The following is a 23864-nucleotide window of genomic DNA, read 5'->3' on the forward strand; positions in this document are numbered from 1 at the left end:
GGAGCCCGGAGCACTGCCCCGCCCACCGCTGTCTCCGGGCTGTAGGGGGAGGGGCCTGAACAATTGCCCCGCCCATCGCCCCGCCTGGGGCTGCGAAGAGTCCGTAACGCGCCTTGACCACAGACACGCTCACCCCGCACGTCACAGTCCCTGTATTTCTCTTTCGGAAACTTTTCTGTTTATTAACTGCAACACAGTGTAGTCAAGAGATCAGTCAAACAAAGACAACAGACGACTTGGTTTTCAGGCAAAGTTATTCAGCAAGATCCTGTAGGTACAAACTCAACCGGAAAAATATAAATTATAAGTTTATTTAGGAATGCCCCCCTAGCGGAAACTCACAAGTCCAGCCAGGCCAGACTCAGTTCAGAATACTAGTGCACAGCTTTCAGATGATTGCAATAAGTGCTAAATGTTTTTAACATTAACAGAAAAATGAATATAAATTCTAGAGTCTATTAGGATGTAGTGTGTAAGAATGTGTCTGTGAAACCAGCATCCCCATCGATGTTATGACTTCAATGAGCAACAACAATTAACCAGGAAAAAAAACCTGTCAGTAGTTTTCAACTTTAAATCTGAAAAACAATATAATACAAGTAGTGTCCAGCTCTAATACTAAGGGCTGGATTCTTCTCTCACACTGGTGTAAATCAGAGAACAATCAGGCCCTGAGTATTTTCCATTCCTAAAGGTGTGTCCTTGTATCAAACCAAGTATTCATGGCAGAAATTTAGGGGTCCACTTTAACTTCCTCTTGCAATTTTAGGGGTGAGGATTATTTCTTTGTCCTTAAGATTTAATAAAACTGCTACCCTAAAGCACTGCTCTATATGTAGGGGCTTCTTGAATGTTAATGACTACAAGATTGTAATGTGTTGACAGGTGGCTCTAGTTAGATCAAGGACTTCTGCTCCTTCATAGATCTCTGGAATCTGGACATTTTCACTTTTCACATATTCTCCAATATTTCCACACTTCTTTAGAGGGCTCTACAATTCTGAGTTGCCTAGGCCATGATCTGCACCCTCTGAGCTCTATGGGAGTTTTGATATGGACTTTAATGAGAACAGGATCAGGCCTCAAGTGAACTTGTTTTTTTTTCTATAACATAGAATCATAGAATATCAGGGTTGGAAGGGACCTCAGGAGATCATCCAGTCCAACCCCCTGCTCAAAGCAGGACCAATCCCCAATTTTTGCCCCAGATCCCTAAATGGCTCCCTCAAGGATTGAACTCACAACCCTGGGTTTAGCAGGCCAATGCTCAAACCACTTCTCATTGCTCTGTATTTTAATCATGCCATGGTTTGACTTCCTCTGTGCTCCTCACTTGTCCCTTAAGATTGTTTCCGTTGGAAAAAAGATGTCCTTTTAAATTCCTTTAAAAAACTGGCTCATGCCAGTGGACTTCGGTGACCTCTTAGCTGTTCAAACTTCAGTACGGTTCTTGGTCTCCATTTGCTACTTTTTGTGTTTAGCAATAGCCTGTGCAGCTGTCAGAAATTCACTGCTGGTCTTTGCATTAGGTTCTGCTCCTGCCGCCTTCTAATTGTATTATTTTAAAACAAATCTATCTGTATAGGTTGCTATGCAGAGTTCTATACTGGTTTGTAGTGGACAAGAGGAGACTGAATGGAATAAAATTTGGTTTAAAAGAGCAACTTTTACACTCAAGGAGTCCCAATGCACATTCTCTCCCAGCCTTGGCCATTTCAGCTTGTTTTATTTAGAGGGGAAATGTTGACGCTTTCCTTGCCTAAGAGGATCTCCTTAACCCTTAGAACAAGTGAAGAAAGGTATACTCATCCTCAGCTCCTTCCCCCCAATACTCCAACTCCATTGCACTCAGGCAACCCCCTGGAGACAGCCCAGCCCAAATACCACCCTTCCCTGCAGCTGGCTGTATTGCTCTCTTGGATCTGGCTCCCTTCTGGTTTCCTACCCAGTCCTGCCTAGACTAGATCAACTCACCTTCCACACTTTCAGGATCCCAGCCCAATGGATCCTGTCCCAGCCAGTGAAACTGGTCAAGTGGGGAGTATTTGCCAGGCCTCAGGAACGTTTTCCATCAACAAAATATAGTGAGACTGAATCAGGACTCACTCATGGCAGAAGTCCCAACCTCCCACCAAGCCACTACCAGAAACCCTCCCCACTCGCCAGATTACTGCCCCTAAACCTGGAAAACCCTAAGAAACCATCAGAGGCAAGTGCTACAAACAGCATTTGTGATACTGGGTGTGTTGAAAGGGACACACCCTGCTATATTCAACACATTTTTAGTAACATAGGTTACTAAATCTATGAGCCTTGTTTCAGATCTAGAGAAACCTGATTCACAGGGGGAGGCGTCAACAAATCTGCTCCTACATGTTGAAGAAGATTTTCAGGGGTTCACTGTTCTCACTGGAGTCATTCAAGCAGGGACAGAAGTATGGGTAAAGCTTTTCTGTGAAAGTGTCCATGAAAGTGTAGATATGGGACATCTTATTAGCATCATAAAAGGACACCTGTCCTCCCTCATAGTCCAGATACACCCCAATCCTAGACAGGCTAGTGCTCAGGGTCAGACCTCTCGCAGGTATATCCAAAGCTTTAAACTTATTCCTGTTCCTGAGCCTTATAAGCCAGTATCCATCCCTGGGTGATAATGTGTTGTTCCCTTTCCGGTTGATGGACTCTTTGACCACCCCCAAAGTCCATTTGGTCTTGTTCTCCACCTCCACTTCCCAATAATGTTTTCCTGAAGTGAATCCTTCAGACCCCAGGACAGCTACACTGGAATCAAACCTCTCTGGGGTATCTGGGAGCATCTGCTTTGTGTCATCATGTCTCACGCAGCGCAGATCTTCAGAGAGAATGAGGTTTGGATGCGCTGTCTTCGGGTCCAGAATCACCAAGGAAAGACCTTGGTAGAAAAAGAAAACATGGTTAGCAGAGAAAGCATTTTAACATGGTACTTTCTACAGAGTAACCAGGGCCCTGGGAATGCTGCCAAAATGTCCCAGAACTGAGAAATTCTCCTCTTTCCTGGGGGCCTCTCATCAGCAAGCCAGAGAATCAGAGCAGACGGAGGAAGAAGAGCTTTACACATAGCTGGGTTCGTCACCAAATCGTTCCAAAACGACCCAGCAAGGTAGGTGCAGCCAAACCAAAGGAAAAACTATGGGGAAAATCTATTTGGGGGAGATTTCAGAGTAGCAGCCGTGTTAGTCTGTATCCGCAAAAGGAAAAGGAGTACTTGTGGCACCTTAGAGACTAACCAATTTATTTGAGCATGAGCTTTCGTGAGCTTTGGATGCATCCGATGAAGTGAGCTGTAGCTCACGGAAGCTTATGCTCAAATAAATTGGTTAGTCGCTAAGGTGCCACAAGTCCTCCTGTTCTTTTTGCGGATACAGACTAACACGGCTGCTACTCTGAAACTCATCAGATAGTCCTTTTAAGTGCTTTCACTCTTTAATCAGATTACAACGTTGCTCTCCCACAAAATACCTCTTAGCCTAGAGAGAAAGGAAGCCAGCCATTTTAATCCTACACCTTCCACTGATTAGCACTACATTTCTCAAGCCATATCTAACAAGGGTTCCCAAACATCCATCACCACATTCCTCCACCTCTCCTATTTTACAAATGGGTTAAGTGAGTACCTGGGAGGTGGCCCAAGGTTATAAAAGAAATTTATAGCACAGCTGGGACTAGAATCCAGGAAGAGCCATGTCCCATCTACAGAGCCTCTCAGAAAACATATGCCAGATCATCTGTTAAAGCTCTAAAATAGAGTTACTTCTAGTAGCATAGATACATTAACAAATATTACAATATGCTACACATATGTAACTAAAGTGTAGAAAAGTGTGTGTGGGTATATTGTATCATCTGAGAAATAGCGTGATTGTGTCTTGCATGTGCTGACAACAGGATGTCAGAAATGTACAATTATAATTTCATAACAAACTTGCATGATATTATATTGCATTACTTGAAACACAGGATACAGCCTTGTAATAAAATCATAAAGCATAGACAAAGGAGGGTGGAGTTAAGTTTTGCAATTTCCTGAATTTACTATGACTTTGCAACCTTAACATTGCTTCATGGTGCTTTTTTTGTACAGAAGATATTACATATCCCCCCGCCCTTCAAAAAATGTTAAAAAAATATTAAGGTTGTAAAACCAACCACTCAAATGTTAGGAAATATCAGAATTAAGGTTTCTGTTCAACCTTAATTGGCTCCCTTGTGCGTATGCATCATGATACTGTCTTTAATTACATGATCATGTGCTATTTCTTCCACAGGACTTCAGAGTGAATGAACAATTATTTCATTTTTGTTTTTCATTCTCCTCATTCAGGGTGTGGCCCCAAGCCTTATTTATTGCACACCATCCAAATCCCAAAACTATTAATTCTCTCCTGGGCATTTCTGTGGTGCTCTCATCATAGTATTTGATCACATACGTGAATGAATTTATCTTCCCAGCATGCCTCTGAGTTTTACAAAATCTAACAGTACTAGAAATATTTTAATAATTTTCAAAAATTAAATTTAAATGATTTTTTTGTTTAGATGTAAATCTTTCCCTCTAGTGCTGGGACTCCAGGCATATCAGCATGTTGTTATTGCATGTGAACTACAGATTGAAACAGACTAGAAACTATGGGGGAAACTGCATGTAATAGCTCATTTATCATTTTGAAAATCAGGATGGAACAGCAACACAAAAGGAAAAATAAAAGCCGGACTGAAAAAAAGCAGGAATGGGTCAAATGGCTGTAGCGAATAATGAAGCAATAGCTCATTACCTGGTCTGAGGATGGATTTCATTTCCTTCCATGCAGTGTACTGAATTGGACCCTTGAACTGTCCCAGGCTTAGTTCACGACAGACAAGTGCACCCAGAGATAAGGTGCTTGCTTTTTGCTCCAAGCTGTGTAGGACACAAAGCACGCTGCCTGTTAGATTGTGTTTACAGTGTCTGGTAAATACAGATGCTACAGATGCAGTAATGCTGCAAAAAACAATGCAGCATCTTTGGTAAAATGTTAAAGAAAGTTTCTTGGACTGGATTCAAGTCCTTTTGATTCCCCTTTCTGTGAACATTCTAGCAAACAAGCTGTACTGGCACTGGGACTAATTAAACCACTGTGTCCAATCTAATATGATCATATGATTACAAAATTGTGATAAATCTTGTACAAAGTATGCCTTGTGAGGTATCATTGGAAAAAGTTATAATCTGCTGAGTATTATTATCTTGTTGTACTCTGTGTATCGACATTGTGTGTGGAGTTATGAAATTTTGCTGTATGTTTGCAACTCAAACATATTGTGAGTCTGAGAAATGCCCACAGGTTAGCTCTTCAGCAACTGTAAACAAAAGCCTCTGCATGTCATTCCTGAAGACACCTCAAATGGGCACCTGCACAGAAGGTGCAAGCAAAAATTTGCAATTCATATGAAGGACTGATGGCAAAGCACAGACACAATTGAACTGCCTGATCCCTTGACACAGCAAAGATTTTTCCAGCAAAAAGGGTCAAGATATAAAAAGGGAGAAGAAAGGGTAGGAAAGAGGTGGCCAGGGTCCTATCTCTGGACTGGTGAATTCTAACAGAGGAAATTTTGAACAAAAGGATGGAGATCCCCAAAAACTATTTGGGCACCCAGAGAGACGTATAGAAAACTAGCAGATTGAACATCCCTGTTATCATTTTGGACTCACAAACTCTAATTCACCTGTAACACATTTTACCTGCTTTAGCTTCTAAATAACTCATTTCTTTTTCTTAGCTAATAAAACTTTAGTTAGTTTACCAAGAAATTGACTGACAACATTGTCTTTGCAGTGAGCTCTTGAGCATCCATTGACCTGGGGGTAAGTGACAGTCTCTTTAAGGTGGCTGTAAGAACCTAAAGATGGTGATTTTGGGTTTTAATAACCTTTAATCACAGACATCCAGTTCATCTGGGTGGTGGTATAGGTTGGAGTGTCTAAGGGGACTGTCTGTGGCTCCATAGTAAGCTAGTATAGATCCAGTATAGATCCAGTAGATCCAGCTAATATAGATCCAGTATAGATCCAGAAACACACACTTGTTGCTGATTTGGTTAAATCTAATTATATACTGCCAGTGAGGGAGTGTCTACCCCGTTCTTTGACAGTCTAACCTGAGACTGACTCTCTCAGCTGTGACCCATATCAGATATCGTGACAGGCACAAATACTTAGGATAAGCAAATCTGAAACCTGAATATTCACCAAAACTGAATTTCAGGTGGTGAAACTAATCAATAGCAATAGAAAGTGGAATTTCACACCCAATCGTGTAATTCAGAATTTACACTCTTTTCATAGAATCACAGAATCATAGAATATCAGGGTTGGAAGGGACCTCAGGAGGTCATCTAGTCCAACCCCCTGCTCAAAAGCAGGACCAATCCCCAATTAAATCATCCCAGCCAGGGCTTTGTCAAGCCTGACCTTAAAAACTTCTAAGGAAGGAGATTCTATCACCTCCCTAGGTAACGCATTCCAGTGTTTCACCAAGAAAAAAAGTTTTTCCTAATATCCAACCTAAACCTCCCCCACTGCAACTTGAGACCATTACTCCTTGTCCTGTCCTCTTCTACCAATGAGAATAGTCTAGAACCATCCTCTCTGGAACCACCTCTCAGGTAGTTGAAAGCAGCTATCAAATCCCCCCTCATTCTTCTCTTCTGCAGACTAAACAATCCCAGTTCCCTCAGCCTCTCCTCATAAGTCATGTGTTCCAGACCCCTAATCATTTTTGTTGCCCTTCGCTGGACTCTTTCCAATTTATCCACATCCTTCTTGTAGTGTGGGGCCCAAAACTGGACACAGTACTCCAGATGAGGCCTCACCAATGTCGAATAGAGGGGGACGATCACGTCCCTCGATCTGCTCACTATGCCCCTACTTATACATCCCAAAATGCCATTGGCCTTCTTGGCAACAAGGGCACACTGCTGACTCATATCCAGCTTCTCGTCCACTGTCACCCCTCGGTTCTTTTCCGCAGAACTGCTGCCTAGCCATTCGGTCCCTAGTCTGTAGCTGTGCATTGGGTTCTTCCATCCTAAGTGCAGGACCCTGCACTTATCCTTATTGAACCTCATCAGATTTCTTTTGGCCCAATCCTCCAATTTGTCTAGGTCCCTCTGTATCCTATCCCTGCCCTCCAGCATATCTACCACTCCTCCCAGTTTAGTATCATCTGCAAATTTGCTGAGAGTGCAATCCACACCATCCTCCAGATCATTTATGAAGATATTGAACAAAACCGGCCCCAGGACCGACCCCTGGGGCACTCCACTTGACACCGGCTGCCAACTAGACATGCAGCCATTGATCACTACCCGTTGAGCCTGACAATCTAGCCAACTTTCTACCCACCTTATAGTGCATTCATCCAGCCCATACTTCTTTAACTTGCTGACAAGAATATTGCGGGAGACCGTGTCAAAAGCTTTGCTAAAGTCAAGAAACAATACATCTACTGCTTTCCCTTCATTCACAGAACCAGTAATCTCATCATAGAAGGCGATTAGATTAGTCAGGCATGACCTTCCCTTGGTGAATCCATGCTGACTGTTCCTGATCACTTTCCTCTCATGTAAGTGCTTCAAGATTGATTCTTTGAGGACTTGCTCCATGATTTTTCCAGGGACTGAGGTGAGGCTGACTGGCCTGTAGTTCCCAGGATCCTCCTTCTTTCCTTTTTTTAAAGATTGGCACTACATTAGCCTTTTTCCAGTCATCCGGGACTTCCCCCGTTCGCCATGAGTTTTCAAAGATAATGGCCAATGGCTCTGCAATCACAGCCACCAATTCCTTTAGCACTCTCGGATGCAACTCGTCCAGCCCCATGGACTTGTGCACGTCCAGCTTTTCTAAATAGTCCCTAACCACCTCTTTCTCCACAGAGGGCTAGCCATCTATTCCCCATGTTGTGATGCCCAGCGCAGCAGTCTGGGAGCTGACCTTGTTAGTGAAGACAGAGGCAAAAAAAGCATTGAGTACATTAGCTTTTTCCACATCCTCTGTCACTAGGTTGCCTCCCTCATTCATTAAGGGGCCCACACTTTCCTTGGCTTTCTTCTTGTTGCCAACATACCTGAAGAAACACTTCTTGTTACTCTTAACATCTCTCGCTAGCTGCAACTCCAGGTGCGATTTGGCCCTCCTGATTTCATTCCTACATGCCCGAGCAATATTTTTATACTCTTCCCTGGTCATATGTCCAACCTTCCACTTCTTGTAAGCTTCTTTTTTATGTTTAAGATCCGCTAAGATTTCACGGTTAAGCCCAGCTGGTTGCCTGCCATATTTACTATTTTTTCGACACATCGGGATGGTTTGTCCCTGTAACCTCAACAGGGATTCCTTGAAATACAGCCAGCTCTCCTGGACTCCTTTCCCCTTCATGTTAGTCCCCCAGGGGATCCTACCCATCCGTTCCCTGAGGGAGTTGAAGTCTGCTTTCCTGAAGTCCAGGGTCCGTATCCTGCTGCTTACCTTTCTTCCCTGCGTCAGGATCCTGAACTCAACCAACTCATGGTCACTGCCTCCCAGATTCCCATCCACTTTTGCTTCCCCTACTAATTCTTCCTGGTTTGTGAGCAGCAGGTCAAGAAAAGCTCCCCGCCTAGTTGGCTCCTCTAGCACTTGCACCAGGAAATTGTCCCCTACGCTTTCCAAAAACTTCCTGGATTGTTGATCAATAGCATAAATCATCCAATCTGGGAATGAGAATAATACCACGTGACTTATGTATGGCACCAACCCCACACAAATTCCATGTTCTGACTATTCACATCGTGCTGTTTGCAAACAATCTGCAGACCAGCAATCATTTGCTGAAGAAATTTGTGAATAATTATGAACAGCTAAATTTGAGAATTTCACAATTTGTTCATAAATGGTTTTGCAAACAGAAAGAAGCAAAATTTGTCAACTAAATGATTTGTTATGAACTATTTGCCCAGCTCTAACAGAGACTGAAGAATCCTATAAACATGTACTTACTGTTCCATGAAGGTTTTTATGCCCTGTCAAAGGAAAAAAAAAGAAAGGTAAGAAGAGCTATTTATTAACTGTGTCATTCTGTATGGCACATGTTAATAGTATTTAGAACCCCAGCAGCCAGCTATATGTTGTGGTGGAAAGGAAATTGACAGTTTTTTTGAACTCTCAAAGGAGAAGATGACCCTGACCTGCCACAGCCTCTTCCTCTGAAACTGTCTCTATCCTTCCTCCAGAGCATGTTCCATTTCTCCCTCCTGGCCAGGGTCTGAGGGGTGATTTCAGCAAACATGCTTCTCAGGATATTTGGTATTTCACAGCTTGTTCTGGTTTTGATATTGGAGATGCAACCAATCCCTTAGAGGGAATTATGGGAAATGTCCTGCTTAGAAACAGTTCCATGAATATATTCTACTTTTTCTATTTCCTTTCTTGTGCTCTTTGGCTGGGATTGTCAAAGGGGCCGAAGGGAGTTTGGCACCCAAATCCCAAGGAAAGTCCATAGGAGTTGGGCACACTTTAGCTCCTTTGAATTTCTCAGCTTTTATTACACAGGACAAGTCAATCAGAATCCTTCCTTCCTGAGGTTTCATCTGCTCCTATTACTTATTCCCCAGCCAAAATCACAATCCATTGGCTGTCCCAGTGCAGGTCTTGGTATCAGGATTATCTCAGAGGATCAGGCTTTCAGGTGAGGAGTAAGCAGGAGAGCAGAACTCTTAACAAAAACAATTAGCCTATTTTCATGCACATTCCCTCCATAATAAAATCCAGGCATTAGCTTTGACAAATGTTTCTAAATAAATATTTTAAAGCATCTCATTAGGAATCAGCTGGGATAAGAACTATCAAGAGTTAAAAACCAATGATGGTGACTTGGATCACCCTTCTCCAGTTCTCCCTCCCATGTGCTCTGCAGAAGGAACTTCATGGTCCCCAAATTATTACTCTGTCAGTCTACACTTCACTCTGTGTTAGTGTTTAAGTCCAGATTTCTCACTGTAAGGAAGTCGATAGAACTGTGCTGGTAGAGCCGGGACTGAATGCGTAACACTGTCTCCTTGGCTCGCTGCCACTTTTCCTGGAGCTTGTTTAGATTCGCCTCCATTTCTTGGAGGAAGATTTTCCCCTCCTCTTGCAGCTCATTCATTAATCTTTTCTCCCTTCCATGCAGGAACTGGTGGAGCTTCAGAAACTCTAAGGAGATGTGGTGCTGAAGATGAAATTTGTTCTCCTGGAAAACACACACAGTTTGTTATTGGGAAATATCTTGTACTCAGCAGCTTCAGATAAAAACATTTACTCAGATAACTAATTGCTGCCAGCTCGTAAAGCACAAGTGACAAATCACTTGTTTCATATTTTATAATTGCCAGTGTATCCTGTGAACCATTTATACCTTCTTAGAGGATTGTAGAATCTGCTTTACAAGGACAGACCCTTGGTCTGTCAAGTCTGCTATTGAACTCCTGCCAGGACAAATACAAAACAGTTACTAACATGTTCTATAACTTTTGTTCTTCGAGATGTGTTGCACATGTCCATTCCACTTTAAGTGTATGCACGCCCAGTGCACTATTGTCAAAGATTTTTCCCCTAGAGATACCCCGTTGGGACAGCGCATACATTATTTACCCTGTTAATGCAAAACACAAATGTTACTAGTGGTCAAAGCATTATCCTCAAGAAGCAAAAGAGGATGCAAAACAGGCAGTGCTGAGCAAACCTCATGTTATGAAAGTCTGGCCCATCTTCAACAGGTGCTTCCTGATTGTGCTGCTGCCTTGAAACTCATTAATATTGCAATAAATGTAAGGTTGTTTCAGGAGCAACTGTGTTTTTCCAGTGAGACCTGGTGAAACGCAGTGAATCTGACTGAGTTCACTTTGAGTTAGTTTGAACTGCGAATCATAACCAAAGAAATATTCCACAAACCTTTTTGAACCCATTAGAGCTGGTCAGGAATTTTTTGATGAAATGATTTTTTGCCAGAAAATGCATGTTCATCAAAACTGAAACTTTCCATGGAAAAGGGCCAGTTTTGGTGAAAATTTTGTTGGGAAGGTTTCTGAGGCCCAGGAGGGAATTTCTGGGCAAAGCGAGAGAGATAGAGAATCTGTACTGCAGGCTAGCCAACAGCCTGGTGATTAGGACACTTGCTAGGATATGAAAGATTTGGGTTCAATCCCCTGCTCTGCCTGATTTACAGCAGGGACAAGAAGCTAGGTCTCCCACATCTTAGGCAATGCCCTGACCCCCAATATTACACTGTGAGAAGTCTTGGTTTCATCCTGCTCTGGAATGGGAACAATTTCTGAAGTCTTGAAAATATTTGTGGGACAGGAAAAACATTTCCCACCCAGCTCTAGAACCGATAGCGTACACTTTGCAGAGCTCTAGAAATAAGCAGATCTGGGAAGAATGGTAGATATTTATAACTGTCTCCTGGTTACATCTGATGGAGCAGTTTCTTTACTCCGCACATTCAGGAAGCTAATGATCCAAACTCTACTCCCATTTAGCTCCATTGCTAAGAAATTAAGACAGTGTGCAGTTTTTGTAGGTAATAGAAGATGTCTTGGGTGCATTGTCAGGTGTGAGGCCTTCAGCAGTGATGGGGAAACCTCAAACATGCAGAGGTTTGGTTCAAGTAAGGCCCCAACATTCAGATGTTAATCAGACTTATCCAGACCTTTGGGATTTCTGTGCAATGGATGGATGAAATGACCTCTTGAGGTCCCTTCCAGCCTTACATTTCTATGATGCCCAAAACAGCTGAACATGCATATTGGATTCTGGAAGATGGGCTGTTGAGGGACTTAGTGGGCAAAGCCAATGAAGTTCTCTCCAAGTGCTTTTTTGAATGCCCATGCAGCAAAGGATTTTTTTAATGCAGGCACATTTCAATGTGCATTAAGATGCTTAATATATACATCCGCATATTTACCACACATCATTTTATTCTTAGTAGTAAACGGACTACTCACGCTAGACTCTTTGTTCTAATAAGAAACCCCTAAGTGCTGTTCTCATCAAGAATGCCACCTGAAGTGCATTAAAATCAGGTCTTTTTGAATGAATGCTACTCACTTTGTGACAAGAGATCTTCTCTTGCTGGGCATTCTTCAGAGTCTTTAATTCCTGCACAGTGGCCTCCAACTGAGTTCTGGTGGAGATCAGCTTTTCCTGTTGGTATGACAAACACAGGCATTATGTTGTAACGTATGTAGTTATTTATACTAGCTGAAGCTAAATGGATGTCTGGGAGATGGACCTAATGAGACCTAATTTTTCTCTTGCAGTTTTCCACTTGTTATGTTGGAGATCAGTTGAGATTAGGGGTACCAGAGGCACTTAGATTATTCTCTGTAATCTATGGAAAGACAACAGGAAATAGGTCAGTGGTTCTCAACCAGGGGTACATGTACCCCTGGGGGTATGCAAAGGTCTTCCAGGGGGTACATCAACTCATCTAAATATTTGCCTAATTTTAAAGCAGGCTAAATAAAAAGCACTAGCAAAGTCAGTACAAACTAAAATTTCATACAGACAATGACTTGTTTATACTGCTTTATGTACTGAACTCTGAAATGTAAGTACAATATTTATACTCCAATTGTTTTATTTTGTAATTATATGATAAAAATGAAAAAGTAAGCCATTTTTCAGTAGCAGTGTGCTGTGACACTTTTGTATTTTTATGTCTGATTTTGTAAGCAAGTAATTTTTAAGTCAGGTGTAAGTTGGGGGTATGCAAGACAAATCAGACTCCTGAAAGGGGTGCAGTAGTCTGGAAAGGTTGAGAGCCACTGGGTTAGGCGACCTCAGTCCACAGCCTCCCTGCAGGTAGGACTGCTGCTGGGCAGTGGAACCCTTGTGGGGGGAAAAGAGAATGGCAGACACTAGCCCATGAATATATAGCCTATTGCTGATCATATTTGGTACTTCTCTTTTAAAACGTTGTTTCTTTGATGGCTGCTGCAGCCCTCCAAACCCAGGTTACTGTCCGCCAAACCCAGGTTACTGTCCTTGTGGATCAGTGCAGCATTCCCCTTCCCCCTTTAAGGGCATCATGCATGCTATCTACTCCATACCACTGTGAATGTCTCCCTGAACTGCTCCAGGAACAGGCCAGCAGGCACTCTGCCTCCTGAGATCAGTGAGACCCACCTAGGGCTCCACCTCTCCCCCATCCCAGAGAGCACAAGCCCTCCACTTCTGAGGCCATACAAAAGGTAGGAAGCAGAGGAGATTCCTACAGCCCACCTTTAAGGAGAGCTCAATACACTGGGGAGATACCAGCAACTTCCCTTAGCGTCTTCATCACTGCACAATAGTTAACTAGAGTCCTAAGCAGAATTTAAAGAGAGACTTTTGGCTGGGCAAGCTTGAATAATTAAACACAAATCCAGTCCCTCAGCCAATATCTGTCTCAGATCCCTTTGCTTTGAATGCAAATATATCTATAGAGGAGCTTTTCATCCCTCTCGCACTATCTCCTCCTGACAATGAATTCTGCAACAGTCATTACTGTGGGTTTGTGGTGTCACAGTCTGTTGTCATGGAAATTATCATGACATCACACACTGAGCTTTCGTGACCTCCCTGCTGGACAAATTTGAGAAGGAGCAAATATCTCTTCCAGTGTAAACATCTGGACAAATCAAAACATGTGGTGAGAAAGATTAGTGAAAGCTAAATCGGGGTGTGATGAATGGTGAATAAAAAACTTGCCCTCGTGACTAGATCTTACCCATTAGGATCTGCAGAATCTTAGTTTTTAGGAGTTTTTAAATGAAGGTTTTAGCCCTCATGGTTGGGAAGATCCCCTTTGAATGGGTCTCGTGTAATCAGTTGCAGTATTGTTTTCTTGAGTCTGCAGTTACACTGGATAACGGTGAACTGCCAAAGGCCCAAATCCTACCACCAGTATACAGCCTGAGCAGCCTGCTCTGTGCTGGGGACTTACTGAAATCCCCAGGTCATTCAGTGGAGCCAGTCACTGTTTGACACTCCAGCCTTAGGGCTAGACTAGCATCAGCAGCACCTGTGCTCCCACCACATGAAGGTGTGAAAGGAATACCTTGAGAATACAGACGCTATACAAATTCAGTTTATATGTTTTAAATGGCTTTTGTCTTGACAGGCTTTAAAGTAACTTCCCTCTACCAAGATGAAGATGCCAAAAGATAAGCTGCTTGCCTTATAGCCCAGTGCTAAAATAGAAAAAATTACTGTACATTCATCAGTTCTAAAGGAACTGCAGGTGATGAAACTGGACATAGGTTTGAGAACTTATCTTTAACTTTGCTGCTGGGTGAATGTTGAGTGATTGGTTGTTGCTAGGGTTCTTTTTTCAATCAGTTATTTTTATATGATTTTGATTTTGAACTTTCCTGTAAACTGGTGACACAATGTCATCTCAAGGCCTTTCCACCTGGTTACAACCAGGCCAGCTTCCCCAAAGTGGTCTCACGCATACAGAGTTTTGCTAATTTTGAGGGGTCACAGATGTCAATCTCTGTGGTATGCAAAACACTGCATTTTTTTTCAATGACTAATCTAAGTGGGACTTTTCCAGGTGGACACTTGCGAAGAAATTACCCAATTAGAAGCTCGTTGGAGTAAGTTGCATGGCTCCAAAGTTGGCCCAGACTTGATTTGTCCAAAGAGCTTGGAGGGAGGCCTTGCAAGACTGAGCAAGCAAAATTTTCAAACTATAAGATCAAGGATAAGGTCAAGAAGCTTTGTCTTTTGGGTCAACAAGCCACTTGAGGCAAGACTGGCCATCTTGGGGACATGAAACCATGACATCAACAAACAGCCTTTAATCAACACCCAAATAAGGCCCTTTAACGTGTAGCGTTGCATCAGCAAAACATCACCATCTCTTTGCCTGCAGGTCCAGCTCTTACTCTACAAGAGTCCAGACTGCAAGAATTGAGAGTTCATGAAACCCTGTTATCTTATTTTTCCTTTTTGTACTTTTATTAGCTGGAAGACATCCCAGCTGCTTAATATTTTTTAATTTTGGTGTGGGAAAGTGTGGTTATGACCATGCATGTGTGTCTGAGCACCCTCAGAAAGTTCACACAATGAAGGCACCAGAAATAAAAGTTCCCCAGGTTTAAACAGCTCTAAATATTGGATCATAAAATTACTCATTGGGATGTGTACAAAAGCATTGTGTTAAAGTCTGTATTATAAAAGAAGAGGACCTTGTTAGCCATCACATAAAAAAGGAATTCTAAGAAGGCAGCTCTGTAATTGGCTTCCATATTAAGCTCTTGATGAGCTTTAAATCCTGGATTTGATTGATTTAGGTGCAATTCTTTAGTTGGGATTGAAAACAAAACAGAGAACCACCTTCTTAGAATCTTCTCTAGAATTGATAAGGATTGATTATTTTTAGCATTCATTTGACTATTTAATTCCAATCCAATATTGAGACTAACGTGTGGATTTGATTTTGATTTTTAGTTTAGTTTAAAAGTACCAATAGTAGCTTAGATGTTTTCTCAGGAACTTCATGAGAAGCCCATTAATAAAACTGATACTGAGTCACATTTCCTTCAGTATACAATGTGGGTTCAGAACCTTTGAGGATATCAGCTAATCAATTTAAAAGCCTGAGCAGCACCCAGTTATTAGCTTTTGATAAGTAGATCACCCTGCTCCCAAATTCTTGCTACAGTGGGGTCCAGGGGCAGCCCCACTTGAAACTAGGTCTTGTAGTATGCAAGGATATTCCTATCCTGCATGGGCTCTCCAAATCCTGTTCTGTCCCCTACACAGACAACCATGCTGGTTCTGGGCCACCGCCATGGAAAGAGGAGGCAGAATTTACCCCAAGAGCAGTAGTGTTCATCACAGTGGAATGTTAACTCCACTTCATAACTGACACATTTCATAGTCATCCTTCAGCACTGGGACAGTGCGACTGCTGGAAATTAGAGTATGCACAGGGCTCAAGCAATTTTATCACCTAGTACAGCTGGATGATATGATGGTAAAAATACCTGCATCCTCCACGGCTTCCGCTTTTGCTACCACTGGCAGTGAATTCCAGCTATGAAATGTAAATGCAGCCCTTGGGTCTCACTTTTGTCCCTCAGAATTTCTAGCTGCCCTATAACCTAGGAGGCTTAAACCTTCACCCCACCTCCAGAGTTGTCAGCACTTCAAGCCCTGGTGATGAAGATAAAATCCTCTGGCTAGTGACATATTGCATGAATATTCATGTTTTAATTGCAGCATGGACAGTGCTTAGTAAGCAAAAATCATGACTCAGATCCCTAAAATCAAGAGAGTGGCTTAAAAATAATTATTTTTTAAAAAAATAATAAGTGTGGGGTTCTTTTTATTCACATCCTGGTTTTTGGAGCCTTTGGGGTTCACTTGGGTCATGTTTTCAAGTGTTTCTTCACAACCATGAAGGCTAGGATCCTGTTATTACTTTGAAATGAAAGCTGAGAGTCTCACACGATCATAGAATTCCAGAAGCCAGGACTTTAAGAATAATATCTAATATGGCAAGATTTTCAATAACATTGTGGGAGTTGGCAACACTGTAACGTATTGAATGTTCCACATTCTCTTCAGTGGAAAGGTCTCTCTGTAAAATGTGCTAAAGTAGCAGAGAATGTTTCACACCTTCCTTTGACTGAGCCTTACCACATAGAGCTGCACAGCGTCTGGGAGGAGTAGGAATTGGGAGCTTTGATCTTCAGGCTTCTGGGCATCTCTGCAGAGAAAACAGGCCAGTTTCCCATCCATCTTCCAGAAGAGCTTGAGAGGCTCGCCATGTTTGCTGCACTTCTGCTGGCATTTCCCTACGTGAAAGCCCTTGATCTTTTCCACTAGTTTTTCCAGCACTATGTTCCCTATGTACTGCCTGTCCAGGGACTGTGCTTGGCACTCTGGGCACAGGCAGACCTCCGCCCTGCCCCAGATTTCCTCAATACAGGGTCTGCAGAAGTTGTGGCCACAAGGCAAAATCACTGGCTCCTTAAACCATTCCAAGCACAGAGGGCAGGTCAATTCCTTGGTGAAATCTTCAGCTTGTGGCCCTGAGGGCAGGTCGGAGGAGCTGGTGCCAAGTAAGAGGTTTATTTTGCTTTCATTGTCACTTACAGAAGTGCATGAGGAAGAGGAGACGTTTGTGCTGGAGGAAGATGACATCGTGCTGGAGGGAAATGTCTTAGATCAACTACCAAGCAAAGACCACCCTGTCAGAAGGGAAATGACTGGAATGAGATGCCCCTTCCTAGCCTAGGGCACAGATCTCTGTAACCCAGGCATGAGGAGGATCTGCAGCAAAACTCTCCTGTTGAGAGGAGCCTTGGGGAAGAGATCTTTGACCAAGGCTGCACCCACCCACAAGCACAGTGTTAACCGCCCACGTTGGTGCATCAGCATAGTGTACATCCTGACACTGGGCCAGCCTTGCAGCTACTTAGGGAGTAATCAAATTTACCTGAGAGCCAGCCCTCAAGCTCACTCCCTGGTCTCCCACTAAACACTTGAGACTTTGCAGGTCGGTTGCAGACAACGCTCAACCCAGAGATGCGCACCCTGCGAGGAACTACCCATACAAAGTAACACAACCTATACAAGCATACACAGCCCCGCCCTATATCACCACGTACACACAACCATTCCCCAACCCCCGACCTCACAGATCTAGCCCCAGCACCGACAAAACCTTGCTCACCAGATGTATTACTGCACAAAAATGCATGTCCCAGCTACACTCCAGAACCTCCAGATATTCCCCAGCCCTAAAATATGCCCCAAACACACACACCTCATATCTCCTACATATACCAGAGAAATATGCAACAGAAACAACTATCCCTAAGTATGTCCTTGACACCCCAACTCACCACTACACAGCTACCTTCCACATATAGACCCGAGAAGCCCCAGTTTCCAGATATACCCCAGACACCATCACATACCAGCTAGGCATGCAAAAGTCACGTTTGGAAATGTAGGTCCATAGATGTATTTTTCACTGCTTCTTCACAGTGAGGTAATCATTTTAAAAGCAAAGCCAATCTAAATTATCCTTCTGCAGTCTTAAATCAGCAACCCTTGGTTTTGTAGCTCAACTGTCCTAACCGATAATCTCTGATATGGTAATAACTCCTCCCACTCCACACTGGTCAGTGATGGAGACTGAATCCCGGATCTTCAGTACTCAAAGTGTGAGTCACAGCTATTCGAACTAAGGAAGCACTGCCTTTAGTCGCTTGCACTAGTAGGCTTTTATCATCTTTCTTAGCACCAGCCAGAACGGAGAACTAAAAAAACACCTGGAACCAGTAGGTTACACTTTGCTATTAGCCACTCAGGATTTTTCAACACGTACCAACACTTTAGGACTCACTGAAAATTCCCTGCAGAATTTCAACATAGAGAGAGAATCCTGTACTAGGTGCTGGGTCTTCCGCTGCTCCTACCCCAGGCCCTGGTAAGATTCACAAGGAGAAATCGCCCTTGGCTACTTCTTCTCCATGCTTCATGGCCCCTTAAGGATGCATCCCCCTCACTGCTCCTCCTCCCCCCGGCCATGGGTAGGCTCAGGGAGTGAGCTCCTCAGCCATCCCCTCCTTCTTCTCACCCCAGTCCTCCGGAGGAACCTCCTCTTCCTCCAGCACTATGGCGAGAGAGTGTGAGGGCTCCTCTTTTGCTCTGATCCTTTCTTCCCCAGGGCCTACCCCCAGCCATCTGCAAGCCCCAGGCTGCGGAGCCATCTTGAGCAGAGCCCTGAGTCTGCTGGCAGCCTGCACCATGGCTCTGTGGTCCCAGAGTGAAGGGGAAGGCAGACTCAGGGCAGCTCCTCTCTGCTCTCTCCCAGGCCAGGCTGTGTGCATAACACCTCACTCGCAGTGGCACGCCAGGCACAGAGCTGCAGGGAACAGCAGCAGAGCTGAAGGGGAGGGATGTGAAGGGCCTAAAGGCTGGAGGAAGCCTCAGGCAGTCTGAAAAGTCAGCAGCTCTGCTGAAGAGACTCCCCAGTCTAGGGTTCACCTATCATCCTATCCAGAGACACCTCAGGGTACTCAGCCTACCCCCCACATCCAGCTATTCCACAGGAGACGCCCCCTCCCCACCCAGATATAGTGCACACAGGCTCCCCCACACACCCCTCAGCAAGGTGATGGATCTCCATGAGCCCCAGAGTCTAGGCCTCTATGTCTGTGTGGGAGATTTACCCCAAGGTGATTGGCCTCAACAAATCCTAGGGACCATGCCCAGCAAATCTAGGGAAGAGTTTTACCCTCAGAAGATGGCACTCGGTGAGCTCTGGACTAGGCCCACGTGGAGGACTTGGCAGACCTGCAAATGAAGCAGCTGTTAAGTCATGGGGTCTGGCCGAGCAGGGCCCTTAGCAAGCAATACCACAGGAAAATGGCACAGGCAAGGTTCTGGAAGAGGGTGGGCGTGCGGTGAGGGGCAGGTAGTTCCCCAGGGACCTGGGGACAGATGCTGGGAAAGGGTGGCCGCAGCAGGCAGGCACTGGGAGAGCTGAGGAGTTCATGGCTTTGAAGCAGACTGGCGGTGTTCGGAGGGGTGCGTGGAGTGCAAGGGAGGTTTCTGAGAGAGGACGGCAGTTAGCGAGAGGCAGAATGGCAGTTACTCGGTTCCCTCCCATGGAGGGAAAGGTTCTAGAAAACAGGACCCACCCAGGTTTTCCTAGGATGGCCCCTTGGCCAAGGTAGCTATCCTGGATGAAATGGTTTGGATGTCCTGGGTTTTTGTAGCCAAGATGTGGCAACTCTACACCCTAGTCCACACTGCCCAACATTTCAAGTGGTTACTCTGGGATGGGTCCTATCCCCAGGGAGGGGTGTGGAGGTAGAGGGAAGTTACAGAGTGAGCTTGCCCCCCACTCACCCCTCAGCAGCAACTCCTGGGCTCCTATCCTGTGGGGTTGGCAGGGCTCAGCTCCTCACCCTGGGTATTATGACCTGGCCCAAGTGCACAGCACTGCTCAGGTTTGACCTGGACCCCTGACCCCCTGTACCAGGTCACAATGCTACTCACTCAAATTTAGCTTGGGCACGCACACACACAGTCAGCAGGCCAGGCTAAACCTGACCATCACTGTGAGCCTGTGTGACAAGGGTCACTGTGCAATACCTGGAGCAGAGAGCCAAGGCCTGTAGGGCAGGAGCCACTTTAACCAGGACAAAGGGTTGGGGGGGTGTCAAAACAGGACAGTTCTGCTAAACCTGGGACAACTATTGGAAAGTCTGCTAGTCAGTGGGAAGCATATGAGTAGATAGTGTTTTCCTAATGACAGGAATTAATATAATGCTCAGTATTTCTACAATCTTAAATATCTAAAAGTACTGTGCGAACATTAGCTGTTTGGTGAGTCTATGAGGTCACAGAAACCTGGGGAGGAAGGTTATAGCTAGAGAGATGGGCAGTAGTAATAACATTCATATTTCAGAGTAGCAGCTGTGTTACAGTATATATGGCAACACCCATTGTTTCATGTTCTCTGTGTATATAAAATCTCCCCATGGTATTTTCTACCACATGCATCCAATGAAGCGAGCTGTAGCTCACAAAAGCTTATGCTCAAATAAATTTGTTAGGCTCTAAGGTGCCACAAGTACTCCTTTTCTTTTAACATATTCATGCTTACATAATAAATAAATAAATAATAATAGAAGTGTTACTCGCCCATTCAGTAATTAAAGGTGAACTTTCAGATCAATTTAGACCCAAATGTAGCTGCTGTGAAAACAAACTTTTGCAAAGCCTCACACATCAATAGAAACACTCCAGTGGATTTTTTGCTTAGAACTTTCAAAGCATACAATTTATTGTTAAAGACCTAACATTTCCCTCCCATGTTTGCTTCCCAAACATTGCCACCCTCTGCTAATGTGCAAGAATGCAGGAAAGTGATTGGAAACCTAATACATTTATACTCACTTGCTAATTTAGGGGATTGGAAAAATAGAATGGAGTTTAATTTGATACACTTTTCTTGGTTTTAAAATACAGATAATTCCTGTCTCTTACAGAGCATCAGCTCAACTGGAATATACCAGACTTTTCTTTATTCCTGTGTTTTCAGAAAAAGTTCTCTTACCCAGCCTGAGGTTAAAATTTCCATAATTAGAGAGCCTCTTTGAGCAAATGCTGTCTTCAAGTACAAAACCTTAAATGGGAGGAGATTACTTTGCACAATGTCTGTCTTCCTTGCCTGTTAAAAATAATTTCATGATTAAATGGGAAAAAGCGGTCACATCCTTTCAAAGCAGAGGGATGGAATTCCGTAATGTCTTTCATGCATGCTTGTTCTGCCTCAACAAGCTTGTTAGAGTCACGCCATCAGATCACATGGAACACACTGCAGTCACTAGGGTACCCTGCATCCTGGGCTCTGTCCCTGCCCCATATTAGTTCCTTATTGGGCACTTGCTCTTTGTTACACAAAGAAAATATTGGCTTTTTCAAGAAAATAAGGCCAGCAGGGGCCATTATGATCACAACAGGTATAGGATTTCATCCAGTAATTTCTCCATCAAGCCAAACAACTTCTGGTGGGGCTAGAAACTCTGTTTTTGGTGCCATTCCTTCCAGAATCTTGTTTCTTGACATACCTGAACACGGAGGACCACCACAAAGCTGGATACTAGCCTGGCTTTTGTGTTGGTAGTTGTTTGTAGGCGAAAGGAACCCTGGCTCTCCGTCCATGGTAGAATGGACTCACCAGGCCTCGACCAGCCTGCCTTTCTATAACACAGCACAACTACACTTGTGAGAAAGCGTAAGTTTGCATATATGCTGTGTTCTTTAAGTTATCCTAAAGCAAAAACACAGTTGCATAAAGTGGATTGTTCACTTGAATAAAATCTAGAGAAACTGATGAATTTCTCAAGTTTCAATTTGTTTCTTTCCCACCTGCTTAAATCTTATTTTACTGTTTTGAAAGAACAAAACAGTACAGACCTTAGTGTAACCTATAAGTTTATGCATGAAGGCTTTAGGTCATTTTCAGATTTTTTTTTTTTTTTTTTTTTTTTAAGTTAAATGTTAAGGGAGTTGTATTATTCTCCCAGCAAGGCTCTAAGAGCCAGGAATGAAAAGCCTACAAGAAATTCAAAGCAGTTGAACTACATGGTGGTTTTCCCTCCTGACACCTGGCAACAGCTTTATTTAAAGTAGGTATCTGCTAGTCTGTTTGAATGTTACACCTTCTCAGAGCCATTGGTGGGGCATTTGTATTGTTCTGGCAGTATTTCGGGCAGCCTCAACAATCAGACCTCCTTAAGTAACTCACCACGTATTTGTTTAATTTGTCTTCAAAGAACAAGTCTTCTCTTTCCTGATGGACATTGAAGAACGGACTCACTCAAAATCCTTCTGAAAAGTTGTCTGAAGACCACCCTTATTGACAATGTCTCAATTTCACTGAGCTGGTCTTCTTCCCATAGCTCCGCCCCCCCCATAGCGAAGTTGGGTGTTCCAGAAACACAAGGATCATCAAAAAGAACAGGAGTACTTCATCTGATGAAGTGGGCTGTAGCCCACAAAAGCTTATGCTCAAATAAATTTGTTAGTCTCTAAGGTGCCACAAGTACTCCTGTTCTTTTTGATGATACAGACCAACACGGCTGCTACTCTGAAACAAGGATCATCATTCAATTGACTCAAAACAGAAGCATGGTCATGAGGATGTCTTATAGGAGTTTGTGCAAGGACAGGGACTGGAAACTGCACCCGTATTCCCTTCCATGGCCCAGCACAGGCTCCCAGTCTAGGCTAAGGAGCCAGACCCCATCACTGCTCGTAGATAGAGACCCGTACCTCTTCCCCTCTTAACCAGGGTTTTTCCAGACTGCACAGTTCCTTGCCTACACAGTTAAGCAGTCTGGCTTGTTGGGCATAACAGATTGGTATTTGTGCTTTTGCTCTCTCTTCAGAGGTGATAAAATAGCAAAAGTGCCCAGTTACCACACAGCTGATTCTAAGCAAGCATTTATTCTTAAAGTAAACGCACTACAGAAAATATGCTAAAACAATAAAAGAACCTACATGCATGCTAATAAAACTTACCAGAGATCACCCCCCACAGGTGCTGTGGTTGGAGTCAGTCCTCCTGAGCTGAGGCTGCTATGAAAAAGAACCCAGATGGCACAGATCACCCTGTTTCTTTACACAACTTGGGCCTTTGATCGCCAGCCTTCAGGATCAGATAGTCAGTGGACAATGGTGCCCCCTCCTCAGGGTGTATCTTGCGTTAGATTTTTTTTTGAAGCCCAACTTTTAGATGATATTTGCATTTACCTCCTAGGAGTTCCATTTCACACATATTGACCTCAAAAGACCATTCTTGTCTACTACAATTTTCAATATAATTCATTAATCATCCAGGCCCACAATAATACAGAACATTTGCATTGAATACAATTGACTCCAAATGTACTAAATTCAATGGTGTGAACTGGCCATGTCTGTCACAAGGGGCAGTAGAGGCAAAAAGAGGGGGAGAAGGGGAAGTGTGTCAGGACAAAGCAAAGGATTGTTGGGAGCAGAGCTGTGCAGGACTTGAAGACAAAGCTGAGAAGTCAATGATCATATGGATCAGATCATATGGATCAGAAATCTCTTTTTACTTTTATCAGAAAGTGGAAAACAAAATATTTGAGCAGCTGCTCTTACAGCAAGGAGACTAATTCATTGAGAGACATATCGCATGCCTTGATGAACCCAATGCAAGGCAAGAAATGTCCTCTCTTCAACTTAAGAAATCACAACTTCCACAGGGTTTTTTTTTTTTTTA

At 43.6% G+C, this 23864-nt stretch overlaps 1 protein-coding gene across 3 annotated transcripts; it reads right to left on the bottom strand.

The window, feature by feature from the left end:
• Nucleotides 1-162: 162 nt before the first annotated feature.
• Nucleotides 163-23840, bottom strand: TRIM69 (tripartite motif containing 69). 3 transcript variants are annotated; one of them, XM_073363194.1, is made up of 7 exons: nucleotides 19338-23840; nucleotides 16727-17280; nucleotides 12143-12238; nucleotides 10053-10286; nucleotides 9056-9078; nucleotides 4812-4936; nucleotides 163-2911 (listed from the first exon to the last, which is right to left on the bottom strand). In XM_073363194.1, exons 2-7 carry the CDS (start codon nucleotides 17231-17233, stop codon nucleotides 2370-2372), a joined length of 1527 nt encoding a protein of 508 aa, XP_073219295.1. In that variant the 5' UTR covers nucleotides 17234-17280; nucleotides 19338-23840; the 3' UTR covers nucleotides 163-2369. The 3 variants fall into 3 exon arrangements, with proteins under 3 accessions (XP_073219295.1, XP_073219294.1, XP_073219296.1); XM_073363193.1 differs by having other exon boundaries at nucleotides 16727-23840; XM_073363195.1 differs by lacking the exons at nucleotides 12143-12238; nucleotides 16727-17280; nucleotides 19338-23840 and adding an exon at nucleotides 10553-12136.
• Between the last annotated feature and the right edge of the window lie 24 nt (nucleotides 23841-23864).

This window comes from Lepidochelys kempii, chromosome 10, assembly GCF_965140265.1.
Source record: "Lepidochelys kempii isolate rLepKem1 chromosome 10, rLepKem1.hap2, whole genome shotgun sequence".
NCBI classification, from domain to species: domain Eukaryota; kingdom Metazoa; phylum Chordata; order Testudines; family Cheloniidae; genus Lepidochelys; species Lepidochelys kempii.